The following is a 16,728-nucleotide window of genomic DNA, read 5'->3' on the forward strand; positions in this document are numbered from 1 at the left end:
CATATACACAGACATGCAAACACATACATTAACATTTTTAAAGTACATGTCTATGTATCTCTTTTCTATTTCTTTCTATATCTGAGAATCTCTTAACAACCCAGAGACACAAATTTGGGCTACTCAACTCTAAAACATACTTCCAAGGTATTTTCCTCTTAGGAACTGTGCTATCAGCTCAGACTAGACTCCTCCCTCAAAATGTGAACTTCATGTGAGGACTCTCTTGGTCTAAGTGCCTCCAGAATTCAAATTCCTTCACTCTTACAAGGTTGAGACCTGAGCCCAGGGAATGGAGACACCCACGGTGGATGAGTCAATTAGTCATCAAGAAAATCCCCCAAGGGTTTGAAGAGATGACTCAGCAATTACAAGCACTGGCTTCTCTACCAGAGGACACACTTTCAATTCCTAGCACCCAACAATCTAGTTTACAACTATCTGTAATTCCCATTCCTTGTCAGAGGAAATGTGTCATAGTGTCAGGCCTAGTATCTTGTCTTTTCCTGCTGCCTGTGGATCCAAATGTAGAACTCTCAGCTGTTTCTCCAGCACCATGTCAGCCAGTGAGCCACCAGGCTTCCTCCATGATGATGATGGACTAAACCTCTGAAACTGTAAACAAGCCCCAAATAATTGCTTTCTTTTATAAGAGTTGTCATGGTCATGGTGTCTCTTCCTAGCAGTAAAACACTGACTATGATAACATGCCATTCCAAGTAATGCTCCTGCTCTCTCCATTTCTCTCTGTCTCTGTCCTGTCTCTGTGTCTCTCTTCCCCTCATTCTCTTTCTGCTTCATGCTTGTGAATCAGATGGAAGTTCTTAGCTATGGCTCCAGTACCATGCCTGCCTGCTGATCCCTGCCATGATGGTCATAGACACCCTGTAAACTGTAAGTCCCAAGTTGAATGCTTTCTTTTGTAAGCTGCCTTGGTCATTGTGCTTTTTCATGTCAATAAAACAGTAACTAAGATACCTTATAAGAAGAAGGAGCAAGCAACCTCTACCCCTCTCTGCTTTTTTCCCTCCAACACTCTACTTCCTTTCCAGACTCAAATCTTTTAGTTGCCAAAATTTACAAATTTAGAATACACGTGTATATATATGTGTGTGTGTGTGTGTATGTATATGTGTGTGTGTATGTGTATATATGTGTATATGTATATATGTACGTATATATTTAAGCCCACAAGCTTTGAACTTTCATTGAGGAAGCCAAAAACAACTAATACCTTTCTTAAGAGGATCTCACTATATACTTCAGACTGAACTTGAACACTTGATCCTTCTGCCTTATCCTTCAAGAGTTGGGATTACAGGTGTGTGCCACCAGGTCCTGGTCTCAACTAAATCTCACATTGGAAAACAAAAGTGATCTCAGATCAACAATCCAGTTTTACAACCCAAGAAACCATAAAAAACAAAACAACAACAAAAGAAAGCCAAAAAACTAAACTTCCAACTATCAACTAAAAGTTAATAATACATCTTAAAGCAGAGTCAAATAGAACAGAGAATAAACATACAATAGATGCCATAATAGTGAAAGATAAATGCCCCCCCAACTGGCTCATACATTTGAACATCTGGTCCCCAATTGGGGGTGCTATTTGGTGAAGCTATGGAATTTTTAGGAGCTGGGGTCTTGCTGGAAGAAGCACACCATGAAGGATGGGCTTCAAGGCTTTATAGGCTTGCCCCTCTTCCTCTTCTCTCTCTCAGCTTCCCATGTGCGGATGAAATGTGACCTCTCTGCTTCCTGTTTCTGATATGCCTTCTTCCCCTTTATGGGTCCTCCCATTCTTGAATCATAGGCTAAAATTAACCCTTTCTTCTCTAAGTTGCATTTGGCCATAGTATTTTATTACAGCAAAGAAAATTAGCTAAGACAATAGAGAAAATTATTGAGTTTCAAGGACTACATGAAAGATCCACAAACTATTAGTCTTCAGTGAGTTTGACTAAGATGAAGGATAGAATTGATCAAATACGAAAGTGAATACAGACACAAAAAACAGTCTAAAGAATCAAAATGGGTCAGAACAACTTTGTATTAAGAGCAGCTGTGCAGTGATAATTTTTATTTCTTCTCAAGTAATGCTACTTCCTGGTGACTATGCATTCAAATATATGAGTCTATGGGGACATTTTTATTCAAACCACTTTACATGGGCTTTTGAAACCTCAAAGCCAATCCCTAATGACACACTTCCTCCAACAGACCATACCTTCTAATCATTCTCAAAGAGTTCCACCAACTATAGATGAAGTATTCAAACGTGTAAGACTTTGGGGGCCATTCTCAATTAATCTACCACTTAAGGCAATAACCAAATCTTTTGGATTAGTGTTCTGTACTATGACTTGCTAAAAGCCCTGTCTTCCACACACTAGCATGAGTAGCTAACCATCCTCTCAACCTAGCAACACAATATTTAAAAGTCAAGGGCTCTTCCACCCTCCTGAAGTTTAACTTGACAGTAGAGAGTGCTTTCAATAGTGGTAGTCAGGAGCCTGAAATGATGGCTGTGTATGCTGGTGTATGCAGCTTCAGACCTGAAGTGGTACGTGGTACTAAGAAAAAATTTTCATCATTTGGATTTCAGATGCCATTGTTCACATTGGATCGCATATGTTCAAGGCATGCTCCAAGACCATATATACTTCTGCCTGCCACTCATGAGGCAGAGATCTTCTGTCCAGCCAATAGCAGAAATCAATCAAAATTAACTATAGCTTATACCTATGTCTTCTTACAGATGTTCATACTTTCAGATTCTAAACATCTGAATAATTACATGTCTGCTAGTATGATGTTTGCCTAAGTGGGAAGACAGAAATCTGTGGCTTCTTCTGTCCCCTCTCTCTTTCCAGAGTCTTCTTCCATACTGTTTCTTCTAATTAAACACTTACTGCAGCTAAAATGGTGTGCATATTCACCATCTTTTCCCGAACATGTATGCTTTTGCTGCTTCTAAGGTATTTTCCTGGCAACACTGGCCACATCCAAAATTTCTTCCATCATAGTAATGCAACAGAAGACCCTGGTCAATCAATGAAGCACCAACATAAACCCTCTTTATCACACACATCATGTGCCTCTCTCTTCTTGTCTTCTGCATACCAAGATTTTGGTTTTTTTCTTTATAGCAAATAAGATTAGAAAATGAAAACCAGGGATCAGAAATTAATTATTCCCAAGTAAGTACACAGTGCAGGACTCGTCAATTTATTGAATCCATAACTAATTAAAGTATGGCACTGGCATATCAGTCATAAAGTCACATTGCTGAGTTTGCTGATGGCCTCAAATATTGACAAAGCCTGTCATAGTCATATGAAATTCACTGTTAGCCATTTTTGGCTCATGTCTTTTACTTTATTTGAATTCATATTTACATCTGCAAAAATATAATCTTGATAAATACTTATTTCTTTTCAAATGTTTAATAAAAGGCTTTTAAGAATGCTTTTTGTAAAAATCTGAAGAGCTGTCTAGTTCCCACAAAACGACTGGATTTAAAATCCCATGGAATTCAAAAATTCAATTAAATATTTCTTTCAATAAGGTATTTCTTTCATAATTTTAAAATAATAATAAAAATTAACAACTTAACCACTTATAGCAGGTATTGTTTGGAGAGCCTCATGTCTGTATGAACATATTAAATACCAAGTGAGGGGAAGTGCAGTGCTGTTAGCTCCCCATCAGTGATGAGGAAATGAGCTATGTAGAACATAAAAGGGAAGAGCTGGAGAGACAGCTCAGTGGTGCAGAGTGAGCACTTCTTTACTGGAGGACCTGAGTTCCGTTCCTGCATCTACATTAGGAGACTCACCACTGCCTCTAACTCCAGACTGTTCTGGCTGCTGAAGGCACCTGCACCCCTATGTGCATGCTTGCATCCCCAAATTCATACTTAATCAATAATAATAATAATTAATTATTTCACAAAAGAAAGTAAAGATAAGCAAAATAGAAAATAAATTCACATAGAAAATAAGTACTATTCTTAAGTTTGTTGTTACTTGGTAGTAAGTAGATTTGAGATCCACTCATGAAGGATTTTCATGAGGAAACCTATAATTATTATTAATTTCTTTGTTTTTAGTTTTTAAAAATTTTAATATTAATTTTATGTGTATGGGTGTTTTGCTCACATGCATATCTGTGCACCATGTGCATGCAAAGGACAGAAGAATATTTTTTTTGTATTTTCCATCTCTATATGGCTTATTTTTTTATTATTTTACTTTTTTCTTTAAAGACTTTACTATTATTGTTTTTTTAGGTTTCCTTTAGTATTTATTGATAACATTTCATTATTTCCGATGTTATTTGTTACATTTCATAATTTTGATGTTTATTGCAATTAGTGTATTCTTTTTTATTTTTTTATTTATTTTATTTTATTTTACAATTCCATTCAGTTCTACATATCAACCACAGGTTCCCCTATTCTCCCCCCTCCCACCCCTTCCGCTTACCCCCAGCCCATCCCCCATTTCCACCTCCTCCAGGGCAAATCCTCCCCCGAGGACTGCAATCAGCCTGGTAGACTCAGTCCAGGCAGGTCCAGTCCCTTCCTCCCAGACTGAACCAAGTGTCCCTGCATAAGCTCCAAGTTTCAAACAGCCAACTCATGCAATGAGCACAGGACTTGGTCCCACTGCCTAGTTGCCTCCCAAACTGATCAAGCCAATCAACTGTCTCACCTATTCAGAGGGCCTGATCCAGCTGGGGGCCCCTCAGCCTTTGGTTCATAGTTCATGTGTTTCCATTCATTTGGCTATTTTTTTCAATAATTAAGTAAAACTGAAATTTATTATAAGCTACAGTCGTCCTAGGGACCTCCATGCTATATATATAGCTTCTATGGTTCTATGGGTTGTGGTCTGATTGTTCTTTATTTTATATCTAGAATCCACTTATGAGTGAGTGCATACCATGGCTATCTTTCTGGGTTTGGGTTACCTCACTCAGGATGATTTTTTCTAGTTCCATCCATTTGCCTGCAAATTTCATGCTTTCATTGTTTTTCTCTGCTGAGTACTACTCCATTGTGTATATGTACCACATTTTTTTCATCCATTCTTCTGCTGATGGGCATCTAGGTTGTTTCTAGGTTCTGGCTATTACAAATAGTGCTGCTATGAACATAGCTGAGCATGTATCTTTATGGTATGAATCAGCATTCCTTGGGTATATGCCCAAGAGTGGGATGGCTGGGTCTTGAGGTAGTTCGATTCCTAATTTTCTGAGAAACCGCCACACTGATTTCCACAGTGGTTGTACAAGTTTACATTCCCACCAACAGTGGAGGAGTGTTCTCTTTGCTCCACATCCTCTCCAACATTGACTGTCATTGGTGTTTTTGATCGTAGCCATTCTGACTGGTGTAAGGTGGTATCTCAGTGTCGTTTTGATTTACATTTCTCTGATGATTAAGGATATTGAGCATTTCTTTAAATGTCTTTCAGCCATTTGTGATTCTTGTTTTGTGAATTCTCTGTTTAGCTCTTTAGCCCATTTTTTAATTGGACTGTTCAGTATTTTGATGTCTAGTTTCTTGAGTTCTTTATATACTGTGGAGATCAATCCTCTGTAGATGTGGGGTTGGTGAAGATCTTTTCCCATTCTGTAGGCTGTCTTTTTGTCTTATTGTCTGTGTCTTTTTCCCTGCAGAAGCTTCTCAACTTTGAGAGGTCCCATTTATTAATTGTTGTGCTCAGGGTCTGTGCTGTTGGTGTTTTATTTAGGAAATGGTCTCTGGTGCCAATGCGTTCAAGAGTGCTTCCTACTTTCTTTTCTATTAAGTTTAGTGTAACTGGATTTATGTTCAGGTCTTTGATCCACTTGGACTTGAGTTTTGTGCATGGTGACAGATATGTATCTATTTGTAATCTTTTACATATTGACATCCAGTTATGCCAGCACCATTTGTTGAAGATAATTTCTTTTTTCCATTGTATAGTTTTGGCTCCTTTGTCAAAAACCAGGTGTTCATATGTACATGGATTAATGTCAGGGTCTTCAATTCGATTCCATTGGCCTGTCTTGTTCCTGAATTTAGTGGTATCGCTTTGAGTTTCTCTCCATTTAATTTGATGTTTGCTGTTGGCTTGCTATAAATTGCTTTTATTATGTTTAGAAATGTTCCTTGTATTCCTGATCTTTCTAAGACCTTTATCATGAAGGGGTGTTGGATTTTGTCAAAGGCTTTTTCAGCATCTAAGGAGATGATCATGTGGTTTTTTTTCTTTCAGTTTGTTTATATGGTGTATTACATTGACTGATTTTCATATGTTGAACCATCCTTGAATCCCTGGGATGAATCCTACTTGGTCGTGATGGATAATTGTTTTGATGTATTCTTGGATTCGGATTGCCAATATTTTGTTGAGTATTTTTGCATCAATGTTCATGAGGGAGATTGGTCTGTAGTTCTCTTTCTTTGTTGCATCTTTGTGTGGTTTGGGTATCAGGGTAATTGTAGCCTCATAAAAAGAGTTTGGTAGTGTTCCTTCTGTTTCTATTGTGTGGAACACTTTGAAGAGTATTGGTATTAGTTCTTCTTTGAAAGTCTGGTAGAATGCTGCACTGAAACCATCTGGTCCTGGGCTTTTTTTGGTTGGGATACTTTTGATGACTGTTTCTATTTCTTTAGGGGTTATTGGTCTATTTAAATGGTTTATCTGGGCTTGATTTAATTTTGGTATGTGGTATTTATCCAGAAAATTGTCCATTTCTTCCTGGTTTTCCATTTTCGTGGAGTACAGTTTTTTGAAGTATGATCTGATGATTCTCTGGATTTCCTCGTTGTCTGTTGTTATGCTTTCATTTCTGATTTTGTTAATTTGGGTGCTCTCTCTTTGCCTTTTGGTTAATTTGGCTAGGGGTTTGTCTATCTTGTTGATTTTTTCAAAGAACCAACCAACTCTTTGTTTCATTGATTTTTTTGTATTGTTCTCTCGTTTTCTATTTCGTTGATTTCAGCCCTCAATTTGATTATTTCCTGGTGTCTATTTCTTCTGGGTGAGTTTGTTCCTTTTGTTCTAGAGCTTTCAGTTGTGCTGTTAATTCATTGGTATGGGATTGCTCCATCTTCTTCATGTGTGCATTTAGAGCTATGAATTTTCCTCTTAGCACTGCTTTCATAGTGTCCCATAAGTTTGGGTATGTTGTACTTTCATTTTCATTGAATTCTAGGAAATCTTTAATTTCTTTCTTTATTTCTTCTTTGACCCATTGATGTTTCAGGTGGGCATTATTCAGTTTCCATGAGTTTGTGGGTTTTCTATAATTTTTGTTGTTGTTGAGGTCTAACTTTAAGGCATGGTGGTCTGATAAGATACAGGAGGTTATTCCAATTTTTTTTGTATCTGTTGAGATTTGTTTTGTGTCCAAGCATGTGGTCAATTTTTGAGAAGGTTCCATGGGGTGCTGAGAAGAAGGTATATTCTTTTGTGTTAGGATGGAATGTTCTGTGGATATCTATTAAGTCCATTTGAACCATAACATCTGTTATGTCCTTTATTTCTTTGTTAAGTTTCAGTCTGGTAGATCTGTCTTTTGGTGAGAGTGGTGTGTAAAAATCTCCCATTACTAATGTGTGGGGTTTGATGTGCATTTTAAACTTTAGTAGTGTTTCTTTTATGAATGTGGGTGCTTTTGTATTTGAAGCATAAATGTTTAGAATCGAGACTTCATCTTGCTGGATTTTTTCCATGATAAATATGTAATGTCCATCCTGATCTCTTTTGATTGATTTTAGTTTGAAGTCTATTTTATTACATATTAGGATAGCTACACCAGCTTGTTTCTTAGGTCCATTTGCTTGGAAAGCCTTTTCACGGCCCTTTACTAGGAGGTAGTATCTGTCTTTGAAGTTAAGGTGTGTTTCTTGTATGCAGCAGATGGATGGGTCCTGTTTTCTTATCCATTCTGTTAGCCTGTGTCTTTTTATAGGTGAGTTGAGACCATTGATATTGATGGATATTAATGACCAGTGATTGTAAATTCCTGTTATTTTTTGTGGTTGTGTTGTGTTGTCCTTCTTTGGTGTATGTTGGTGTGGGATTATTTATTGCTTGATTTTTCATGGATGTGTTTAGCTTCTTTGGGTTAAATTTTCCCTTCTAGTGCTTTCTGTAGGGCTGGGTTTGTGGGCAGGTATTGATTAAATCTGGTTTTATCCTGAAATATATTGTTTACTCCACCTATGGTGATTGAGAGTTTTGCTGGGTATAATAGTCTGGGTTGGCATCCGTGTGGTCTCTTAGTGTCTGCATAAGATTTGTCCATGATCATCTAGCTTTCATAGTCTCTATTGAGAAGTCTGGCGTTATTCTGATGGGTTTGCCTTTATATGTTACTTGGTCTTTTTCCTTTGTGGCTTTTAATATTTTTTTCTTTGTTCTGTGTGTGTAGTGTTTTGATTATTATGTGGCGAGGGGACTTTTTTTTTGGATCCAGCCTATCCGGTGTTCTATAAGCTTCTTGTATCTTCATAGGTATTTCTTTCTTTAGGTTAGGAAAGTCTTCTTCTATGATTTTGTTGAATATATTTTCTGTGCCTTTGAGTTGGTATTCTTCTCCTTCTTCTATCCCTATTATTCTTAGGTTTTGTCTTTTCATGGTGTCCCAAATTTCCTGGACGTTTTGTGTTACGACTTTTTTGGCTTTGGTGTTTTCTTTGACTGACGAATCTATTTTCTCTATTATGTCTTCAGTGTCAGAGATTCTCTGTTCCATCTCTTGCAATCGGTTGGTTATGCTTGTTTCTGTACTTCCTGTTCGTCTAGTCAGGATTTCTATTTCCAGCATTCCCTCAGCATGTGTTTTCTTTATTGTCTCAAATTCATTTTTCAGATCTTGGAATGTTTCTTTCATCTGTTTAATTGCTTTTTCTTGGCTTTCTTTGATTTCTTCCCATTTTTTGTTCGTTTTTTCTTCCATTTCTTTAAGGGAGTTTTTTATTTCCTCTTTAATGGAGTTTTTCATTTCCTCTTTAAGGGAAGTTTTTATTTCCTCTTTAATGGAATTTTTCATTTCCTCTTTAAGCGAAGTTTTTATTTCCTCTTTAAGGGATTTTTTCATTTCCTCTTTAAGGGAAGTTTTCATTTCCTCTTTAAGGGAATGTTTTATTTCTTCTTTAAGGGCCTCTATCATCTTCTTAAAGTCATTTTTAGGGTTGATTTCTTCTGTTTCTTCTGTCTTGGTATGTTCAGGTCTTGCAGGTGTAGAATTACTACATTCTGATGTTGCCATATAGGTCTTTATGTTGTTGCCTGTATTTTTGCACTCATCTCTTCCTCTGCTCGGTGCAGGTGGTGTCTGTGTCTGAGAGTGCCTCTCTTGTTCTAATTTTTAGTCTTCGTTTAGTAGGAGTTCTTGGTTAAATTGGAGCTATTGGGCTGTTTCTTCAGGGGCAGCTGATCTCAGTCAATGAAGTGTATGTTTATGATTCTGGTGATCTGGTTTGGTGGCTGGGCAGCGCCTTCTTCTGTGTTCTCAGGTCACGTTTTGTTCATTCATCAACTCCTCAGCTGATCTTATTTCTTCAGACTTCAAACTGTAGGGATCTGAATCCTCTCCCGGATAGATTTCAGCTGAGCGGGGTATCTCACCAACACCTCCAAGTTGTTGGGTTTCACAGGATCAGCAGCTGGGCCCTGGGTTGTCCTCAGATGGAGTGTTCAGATTCGTTCTGGTTCTGTCCCAGGGAGATAACTTCTTCCCCAGGTATTGCGGTTAGAGGCATCCCTGTTCCAAGCTTTTGATCAAGAGTTTGTTTTCACTAGCTCTTCAGTGGGTAATAGCTCTGTTTCTGGTTTTTATTGTGACTGTGTTTCCGCCGACCGCCTGCTGTGCCTGTCTGCCTCCACTCTGGGCCTAACTGCCTCTGCCCTGCCAGTCTACCTCTGCCGGCTGCCAGCGTGGACCTACCTGTGTCTGCTTGTCTCCGTCGCCAGGCCTGTCTGCCTCTGTGGACCACCGCGGGCCTGTATGTCTCTACCAGCTGCCGCCGGGCCTGTATGTCCCTGTCCCCTGTCGGCCGCTTCCGCTGGGCCTGTCTACCTCTGCGGGCCACCGCTGCGGGCCACCGCTGCAGGCCTACCTGTGTCTGCTTGTTTCCGCTGCCGGGCCTGTTTACATCTGCGGGCCGCCACCAGGCCTGAATGTCCCTGTCGGCTGCTGCCGAGGAGCCCTTCTACCTCTGTGGGTCACCACCGCAGGCCTACGTGCTTCTGCTTGTCTCCGCCGCTGGGCCTGTCTCCTTTACTATTATTTTTAAATTACTTTTTTTTCTATGATTGTCTATACCCTGTGGGTGAATTTCTAAACAGTTGTATTAAATAAGAAACACAGAGCCAAATACAGGGGTGAAAGCCATAGAGGTGAGAGAAATAATGATAGCCACCAACTAACCTTAGCTCACCATGCTGCCTTAGCTTCCCAAGAGAACCCAGAAGAACATTTTTAATGACTGTCTTGGAAATAGGTAGAAAAATTATTGAGAATTATGAAATAAACCAAACAATTAATACCACTTCATTGACAATACCAAAGTGACATTATTTTAGTGGAGATATACTTCCAAGCTTGGAAAATGAATGTCACCGAAACTAGCCAATGTTTGAAAGAATTTCTAGGGATTCTCAAGAAACATGAAGTTATCTTGTTTCTAGGTTCTAGAATTTCACTGATTTTGACTTTGACTAAAAAAAGTGGCTAGCACAATTGTTCACACTGCCAACTTGGAGCACTGAGATTAGGGTGGCTGCTCACCTGTTAGCACTACCTGCTGCCCAGCTCCTGTTAACATTTCCTGCTCCCACCTCCTGTTAACATGACTTACTCCCCACCTCCTGCTTCTGGGTCCTGTGGTTATACACAAATGCCTCCATCATATGTTTCCTCTGAAAGCAACTGGCATATTTGTTCCTAGCTTCCAGGCAATCTTGTCACCTTTCTATACTTCTGGGGGAAAAAATCCTGACTCTAGAGACAGTTTTACAAGGGAGAAGTAAAGACATTGTTTTTTCTTGTTTCTAAGATTCTCTAAGTATCTGTGGGGTAATGCAAACATACAAGGATGACATTGATATCCAGACAGCTGAATTCCATTTTCATTTTAAATCACTGGCTTGTTTGCTTCATAATTATTTATTAAACTGGTCACTTACTGAGGGAAAGCTGGTGGGCTGAGAAATCTAGCTACCACCTTGGCCCAGAAACAGAGTTATGAGTTAGAGCATCTCAACATCCACCTCATCTATGAACTGCTGGGGCATGTGAAGGTACTGTACTTGCAGATCCAAAGATACAGGATCTCCATGACACAGGGCAACAACAGGATATCCAGGAGGAGTCCCAGTGAGGACCCAGTATCAATAGTGTAGCAGAAGCAAAAGGCCTTGAACCAGACCAATGATCCATTGCAGTGAAGGATGTATGGATGAAGGGTATACTGTGTGACTCAATGGGCCACACTACAGCTTTCACACTGAGATTTTTGTTATTGTTGGTTTTTTTTATGTTTTGTTGTTGGCCATACTTTTAAATTTTGTTTTGTTTTGTTTGGGGATAGAGGTAGCAAGGGCAAAGGGGTGGGGATGGGAAGGTGAGTGAGATCAGGATGCATGATAGGAAATCCACAAAGAATCAATATAAGTTAAAAAAAAGTCTTCTATTTAATGTAAAAAATATAGTGAATACCAGATATTTTGCAGGATTTATTTGTGAAATACAATTTAGCGACTATTATACTTGCATATGCATTTCTCGATATTTTAAAGTAAGCCTTTTATTTGCTGAATCTAGCTTTCACATAAATCCATTAAACTATGCTAAAATGAAGGAAATTGAAGATTCTCCATTTTAAGCAGGTGCCTCAAACACTACATTTAACTCTCAGGTTCCATTTTAGGGAATAAATACATCCACCAAATCACCACAAAAGTCTACCTGTCAGTAATAGTGATTATGTATCATAGCACAGCTGGGTACCACACTGTGATTTTAAAAAAATGAACAAATGATGTGGGTCCCTCACTTTTCTTTCAACCTGCCTTAATCCTTAGTATTCGTTATCCTCATGCTTACAAAAATAAAGCTATTAAAATCTTGTTTTTAAAGAAAAGTTAAAATAATATAGTATTATACATGACTAAGGCTTGAAGGCAAAGCTAAAAGTCTTTATTTTAGCCATGGTAAACATGAGATACCAATATAAATTAATGTCTTGACCAAAGTCAAATGACCTGCCACTGCCATATACCCCATCCCATCTCAAGCTTACTCATTGTGAGAAGATTTTTTTTTTAATTTTTTTAGTGGAAATCTGTTTGCTTTTCTGTAGCCTATTTGTTAAGATGCTAGTGCCATTTCATTTTTTTAACTTAGTAGAAATGATTTCTTGAATTTATAAATGGAATAATGAATTATTTATAAAAACAACAATGTTGGGTGGCCTGTTGAAGGAAATAGTACTATTCAAAATTTTATCATGATATAATAATGTAGATGTTTTCACTTTATTAATAAAGAAATTGAGGAGCACAGAAAATGAGAAACCTACTTCAGCCCATCTGGCTAATGTTGAACTATTCATTTTAATTTTTAAAACATCTAGATGTTTCTAAACTCAATTAAAAGACTTTTTAAAGGTTAGACTTAGGCCTGTAAATAAGATAAATACATGTTGATTAAATTATCATGAATTCAATTTCCTATTTTAGATATAATTATCATTTTAAAATCCCCTTACTCTTGAAAGCATAGTTTAGTTCTATCATGTAAAATTGACAGCACCCAAAGAAACACCACACACCCAACATCATTAGCACGTAAATATGAACAGGGATATAATCATTAAGATTGTTCTAACAGGCTCGGTAGAGAAAGGCATCCACCACTAGGGAAGCTTCACAATTCTCCATACAACACATTCATCAAGTTGTATATTGAGCATAGAAAGCATGAAGGTCAGGTCACATTCATTGTGTAGACACACTTCTAAATAATACAATCGGGTGTTAGCACTGATTCTGCACCACCATGAGTTAAAATGTAAGTATCAACTTAATCCATCTGCAAAGAGACATCACAGTGGATAGCGAAATCAAATCTTACAAAAACATTATTATCAAGTGTACTAGGTAATGATTAAGGAAAATTTAGAGATCTCTATAGTCTTCCATGTTTGTATTAGAAAAGAACTAAAACACTAACATCCTTGGACCTGGAGAAGGTTCTTGGAGGAAGGTGCTTGCCTCCAAGCCTAATGATCTGAGGAATATTCCTGAGACTCACACGCTAGGAGAGAAGTGAGTCCCACAAGTTATCTTCTAACCTCTACACACAAGTATGGTGCACGGCACCTGGCATGCATGTGCACCCCCCCCCCGCCCCCACATAAATCATAAACATTTTTTTTAAATTAAAAAAGTACTAAGGGTTGGGCTGAGGCTCAGTTGGTACAGTGCTCACTTGGTATGCCCTGTATTTGATTCCCAGCACCTCATAAACCATGTGTGGTAGTATATGCCTGCGAGCCCAGCATTCAGGAGGTGATGACATGAGAATCAGATGTTCAAGTTCATCCTTGTGTACATAGGTAGTTGAAAAAAACAGACTGAGCTATGTGAGATCTTATCTCAAAAACCAGAAAAAATTAAACAAAAGACAAACAACAGCAAAATAAGTATAAAAATACACAAATGACTGTCAAATATTACTGCCTCCAATACTTTAGTAATCAAGAATTTCATTATAAATTTTGCAAAACAGTTGGCAACACTAGGGGGTGGGAATTGTGTGGAAGTAAGGCTAAATATCCTAGATTTCCTTTTGTTTTTCTTATTAATTATGGGTTTGATCATCTAGTAGCTGCTAAACACTTTTCAAATTGGCCAAATAGCAAATACTACTAGTGTCATTTGGTACATTCTTTCATGTGTGTTTGTGTGTGTGTGTATACGTGTATGTGCTCACACACATGCGCAGGTGGCAGGGGATATACAAATGTGTGTATAGTAAGCCAGAGATCAAACTTGGATGCCATTTCCAGTCACCATTTTTTTTAAGAAAACATATTCTATAGAAGGTGGAACTGACTGAGTGGGCCATACTGGCTGGCCAGGATGCTCCAAGGATCCACCTGTCTGTCTTTCTAGGGCTGGGGTTATGAGCATACCATGACACTCAGCTTTTGAATGGCTGCTGAAGTTCAGACTGAGGTCCACATGCTACTCAGATACACAATGAGCTACCTCCCAATCCTCATTTGATATACTCTTAGGAAACCATTTAAGATAAATAATTTAAACAAAGAAATATTTATTTAAGATAAATAATCCAGAGGACCTTAGAAAAACTTCAAGGATTGCAGGATAAATTGTACACGGAAGTGAGTTCTGTAAAGACTTTACATTTAGCCTCACTGGACAGGGTCAGGGAGAAAGCATGCTTACCAGCTGCTGTCCTTGCACTCCCCAGGCTGCATACTGCAATACTGAGTCCTCGACTTCTGGGGGATTCAACTCCCACACTTCCCTTGAAAAGATGTAAATATTTCCACGTGAGCAAACTGACGTCTGGTCTGTGAGAACTTAGCCTGACAGTGACTCATAAAACCCAGAAAAGCAAAGGACTTACCCAGTGTGTATGTTGTAAATCAAATATGAAGCGGTAAATGAATAATGAAAAATCTGAAATAAAAAAGAATAGAGTAATCAATCATTGTTTTCAGGAAAGTATTGATCTTAATGCACTCTACAGATTGCCTATTAGGGAAAATGTAAGACATATGAAATATTCCAATTAAGGTGACTATTGTTTTTTGTGTCTTTTTAGCCAGAAAACGTATCTTTTATTATCCATTCTGCCTATCCTGCATTCTTTGTGTGTATGTTTGTTTGTGTGTGTATATGTGAGTGCATTCATGTGTGTGTTTGTGTGTGTGTGTCTGACCCTTTGGAACCTGAGGTCAAACTAGGCACTAGTTCCTCAGAAGCCATCTCTATTTTCTTGTTGGTTTTTTGCCTTGTGTTTTTTTTTTTTTTGAGATAGAATTAAATTCATTTTCTCTGTGTATCTTTCATGTATGTTGTTTTAACCTTATTGATTGTTTTTTTTGAGTTAGGGTATCCTTAACTGAGGTAGAAATTTTCTTTGCATGTACCCTGTTTGTGTTGCTTTTACTGACACTATTTTGAAATATATTTCACTCTGAGGCTCTTATACCCGCTCTATGGCATAGGCCTAATTATATCAATATTTTAAGCATGCCTACCTTTCCCAGATACAGGATTTAACAACTTTCTCAAACTTGCCTAACTACATGGCATTGTGCTTACACACAATACCCAGATGATACTTGCTAAACAATCTTTCTGAAAGGGAGGAACTCATTTTATTTTTTGTAAAAACGTTTGCTAATAAAATCAAACAAGGTTAGTACTTTCTTGCCATTGCAGTTATGCTTTATTAGATAGTTAGTTAATGCTTAGTAACCTTCAAGAATTTTTAAATTTTTATTTTTAATTATGTATACGCAGGTTTGTCTGTGGGAGCATGAGTACATTAGTGCAGTTACTCCCAGAGGCCATAAAAGTGGTTGGATCCCCCAACGCTGTAGTTACAGGTGGTTGTGTGTCACCCCACAAGGGTGTCATACATTGAACAGAGGTACCCTGAAAACGCATCAAGCTCTCTGCACTTTTGAGCCATTTTCCCAGCTCCTTCTCGAGCTATTCTCCCCAAATGTTTTGGTTCATAAAGCACTTGCCACACAAGCATGAGGATGAGAAGTTAGTTCCCTAGAATGCACCTAAAGCCATGTGTGGTAGTGCACGTTTGCAATCCCATTGTGACCTTAGTAAGATGGAAAACAGAGACATGGCAGTCTCCAGAAGCTCAGTCACCAGCTAGCTTGGCATAGACAGTGGGGAATAGCGATAGATCCTGTCTCAAGCAAGGTGCAAGGCAGGAACCAACACCTGAGGCTGTTTACTAACCTCCTGTTATCCAGCCATAGAGTACACATGCATTTGCATTCATGTATGCATGCACATGCAAATGCAAACACACACACACATACACACACACACACACACACACACACACACACACACACACACACACTTTCTTTTGAAAAGTTATTTTTCCCAAGGATAACAGCATCCGTAATAGGGCACCCTGAAACCTTACACACTGAAGGGTGGTGCATAGTATGAAATTGTATCTGGATTTCTGTCTTTTTCTAACTTGAAATGATGAAACTGAGGAATCTGGAGGAAAATGAAAAGGATAAATTAGGAAAGTAATGATGAAGGGGGTTCTATCCCAGGGAAAATTATTTCTTCCTGAAGCTTTGTTAAGCTAGAGAAAAAAAGTCCCTAACTTGCCTTGCTATTTTGAAATATTATTGGTTTGTGGGTTTACGCTGATACTTTGCATTTTTAGTTTACATTTACAATAGGGATTTTGTTGCTCTGTTGAGGGTGCAATGTACAGACATTTTTAATATTGTCACTTAAAACCCACAGAAGTAAAACCTCTGCTTCTTTTCATTATCATAATAGTTTTGATTAAACAAATTGGCTGCAAATTCTGCAAAGTAGTATAAATATTTCTTTTTTTTTCTCTAAAACCCCAATTTCCCTATTCACTAACATTTCTCATTGGGGCTTTGTTCATCCATTGTTTATGGAATCATTT

The 16,728-nt window shown here is 38.1% G+C and overlaps 1 protein-coding gene across 2 annotated transcripts in view; it reads right to left on the minus strand.

Annotated features, from left to right (window-relative positions):
- The window catches only part of Dpp10 (dipeptidyl peptidase like 10), a 720,356-nt gene that overhangs the window by 138,644 nt on the left and 564,984 nt on the right, over window positions 1–16,728 (minus strand). For both annotated transcript variants that reach the window (XM_006980956.4, XM_076547250.1), the window contains 2 exons: window positions 14,665–14,717; window positions 14,481–14,562 (listed from right to left, as the gene is read on the minus strand). In XM_006980956.4, coding sequence (XP_006981018.1) covers window positions 14,481–14,562; window positions 14,665–14,717 — 135 coding nt within the window. The remainder of the gene's footprint in view (window positions 1–14,480; window positions 14,563–14,664; window positions 14,718–16,728) is intronic.

The sequence above is a fragment of the Peromyscus maniculatus genome, chromosome 11 (genome assembly GCF_049852395.1).
Source record: "Peromyscus maniculatus bairdii isolate BWxNUB_F1_BW_parent chromosome 11, HU_Pman_BW_mat_3.1, whole genome shotgun sequence".
Classification (NCBI taxonomy): Eukaryota; Metazoa; Chordata; class Mammalia; order Rodentia; family Cricetidae; genus Peromyscus; species Peromyscus maniculatus.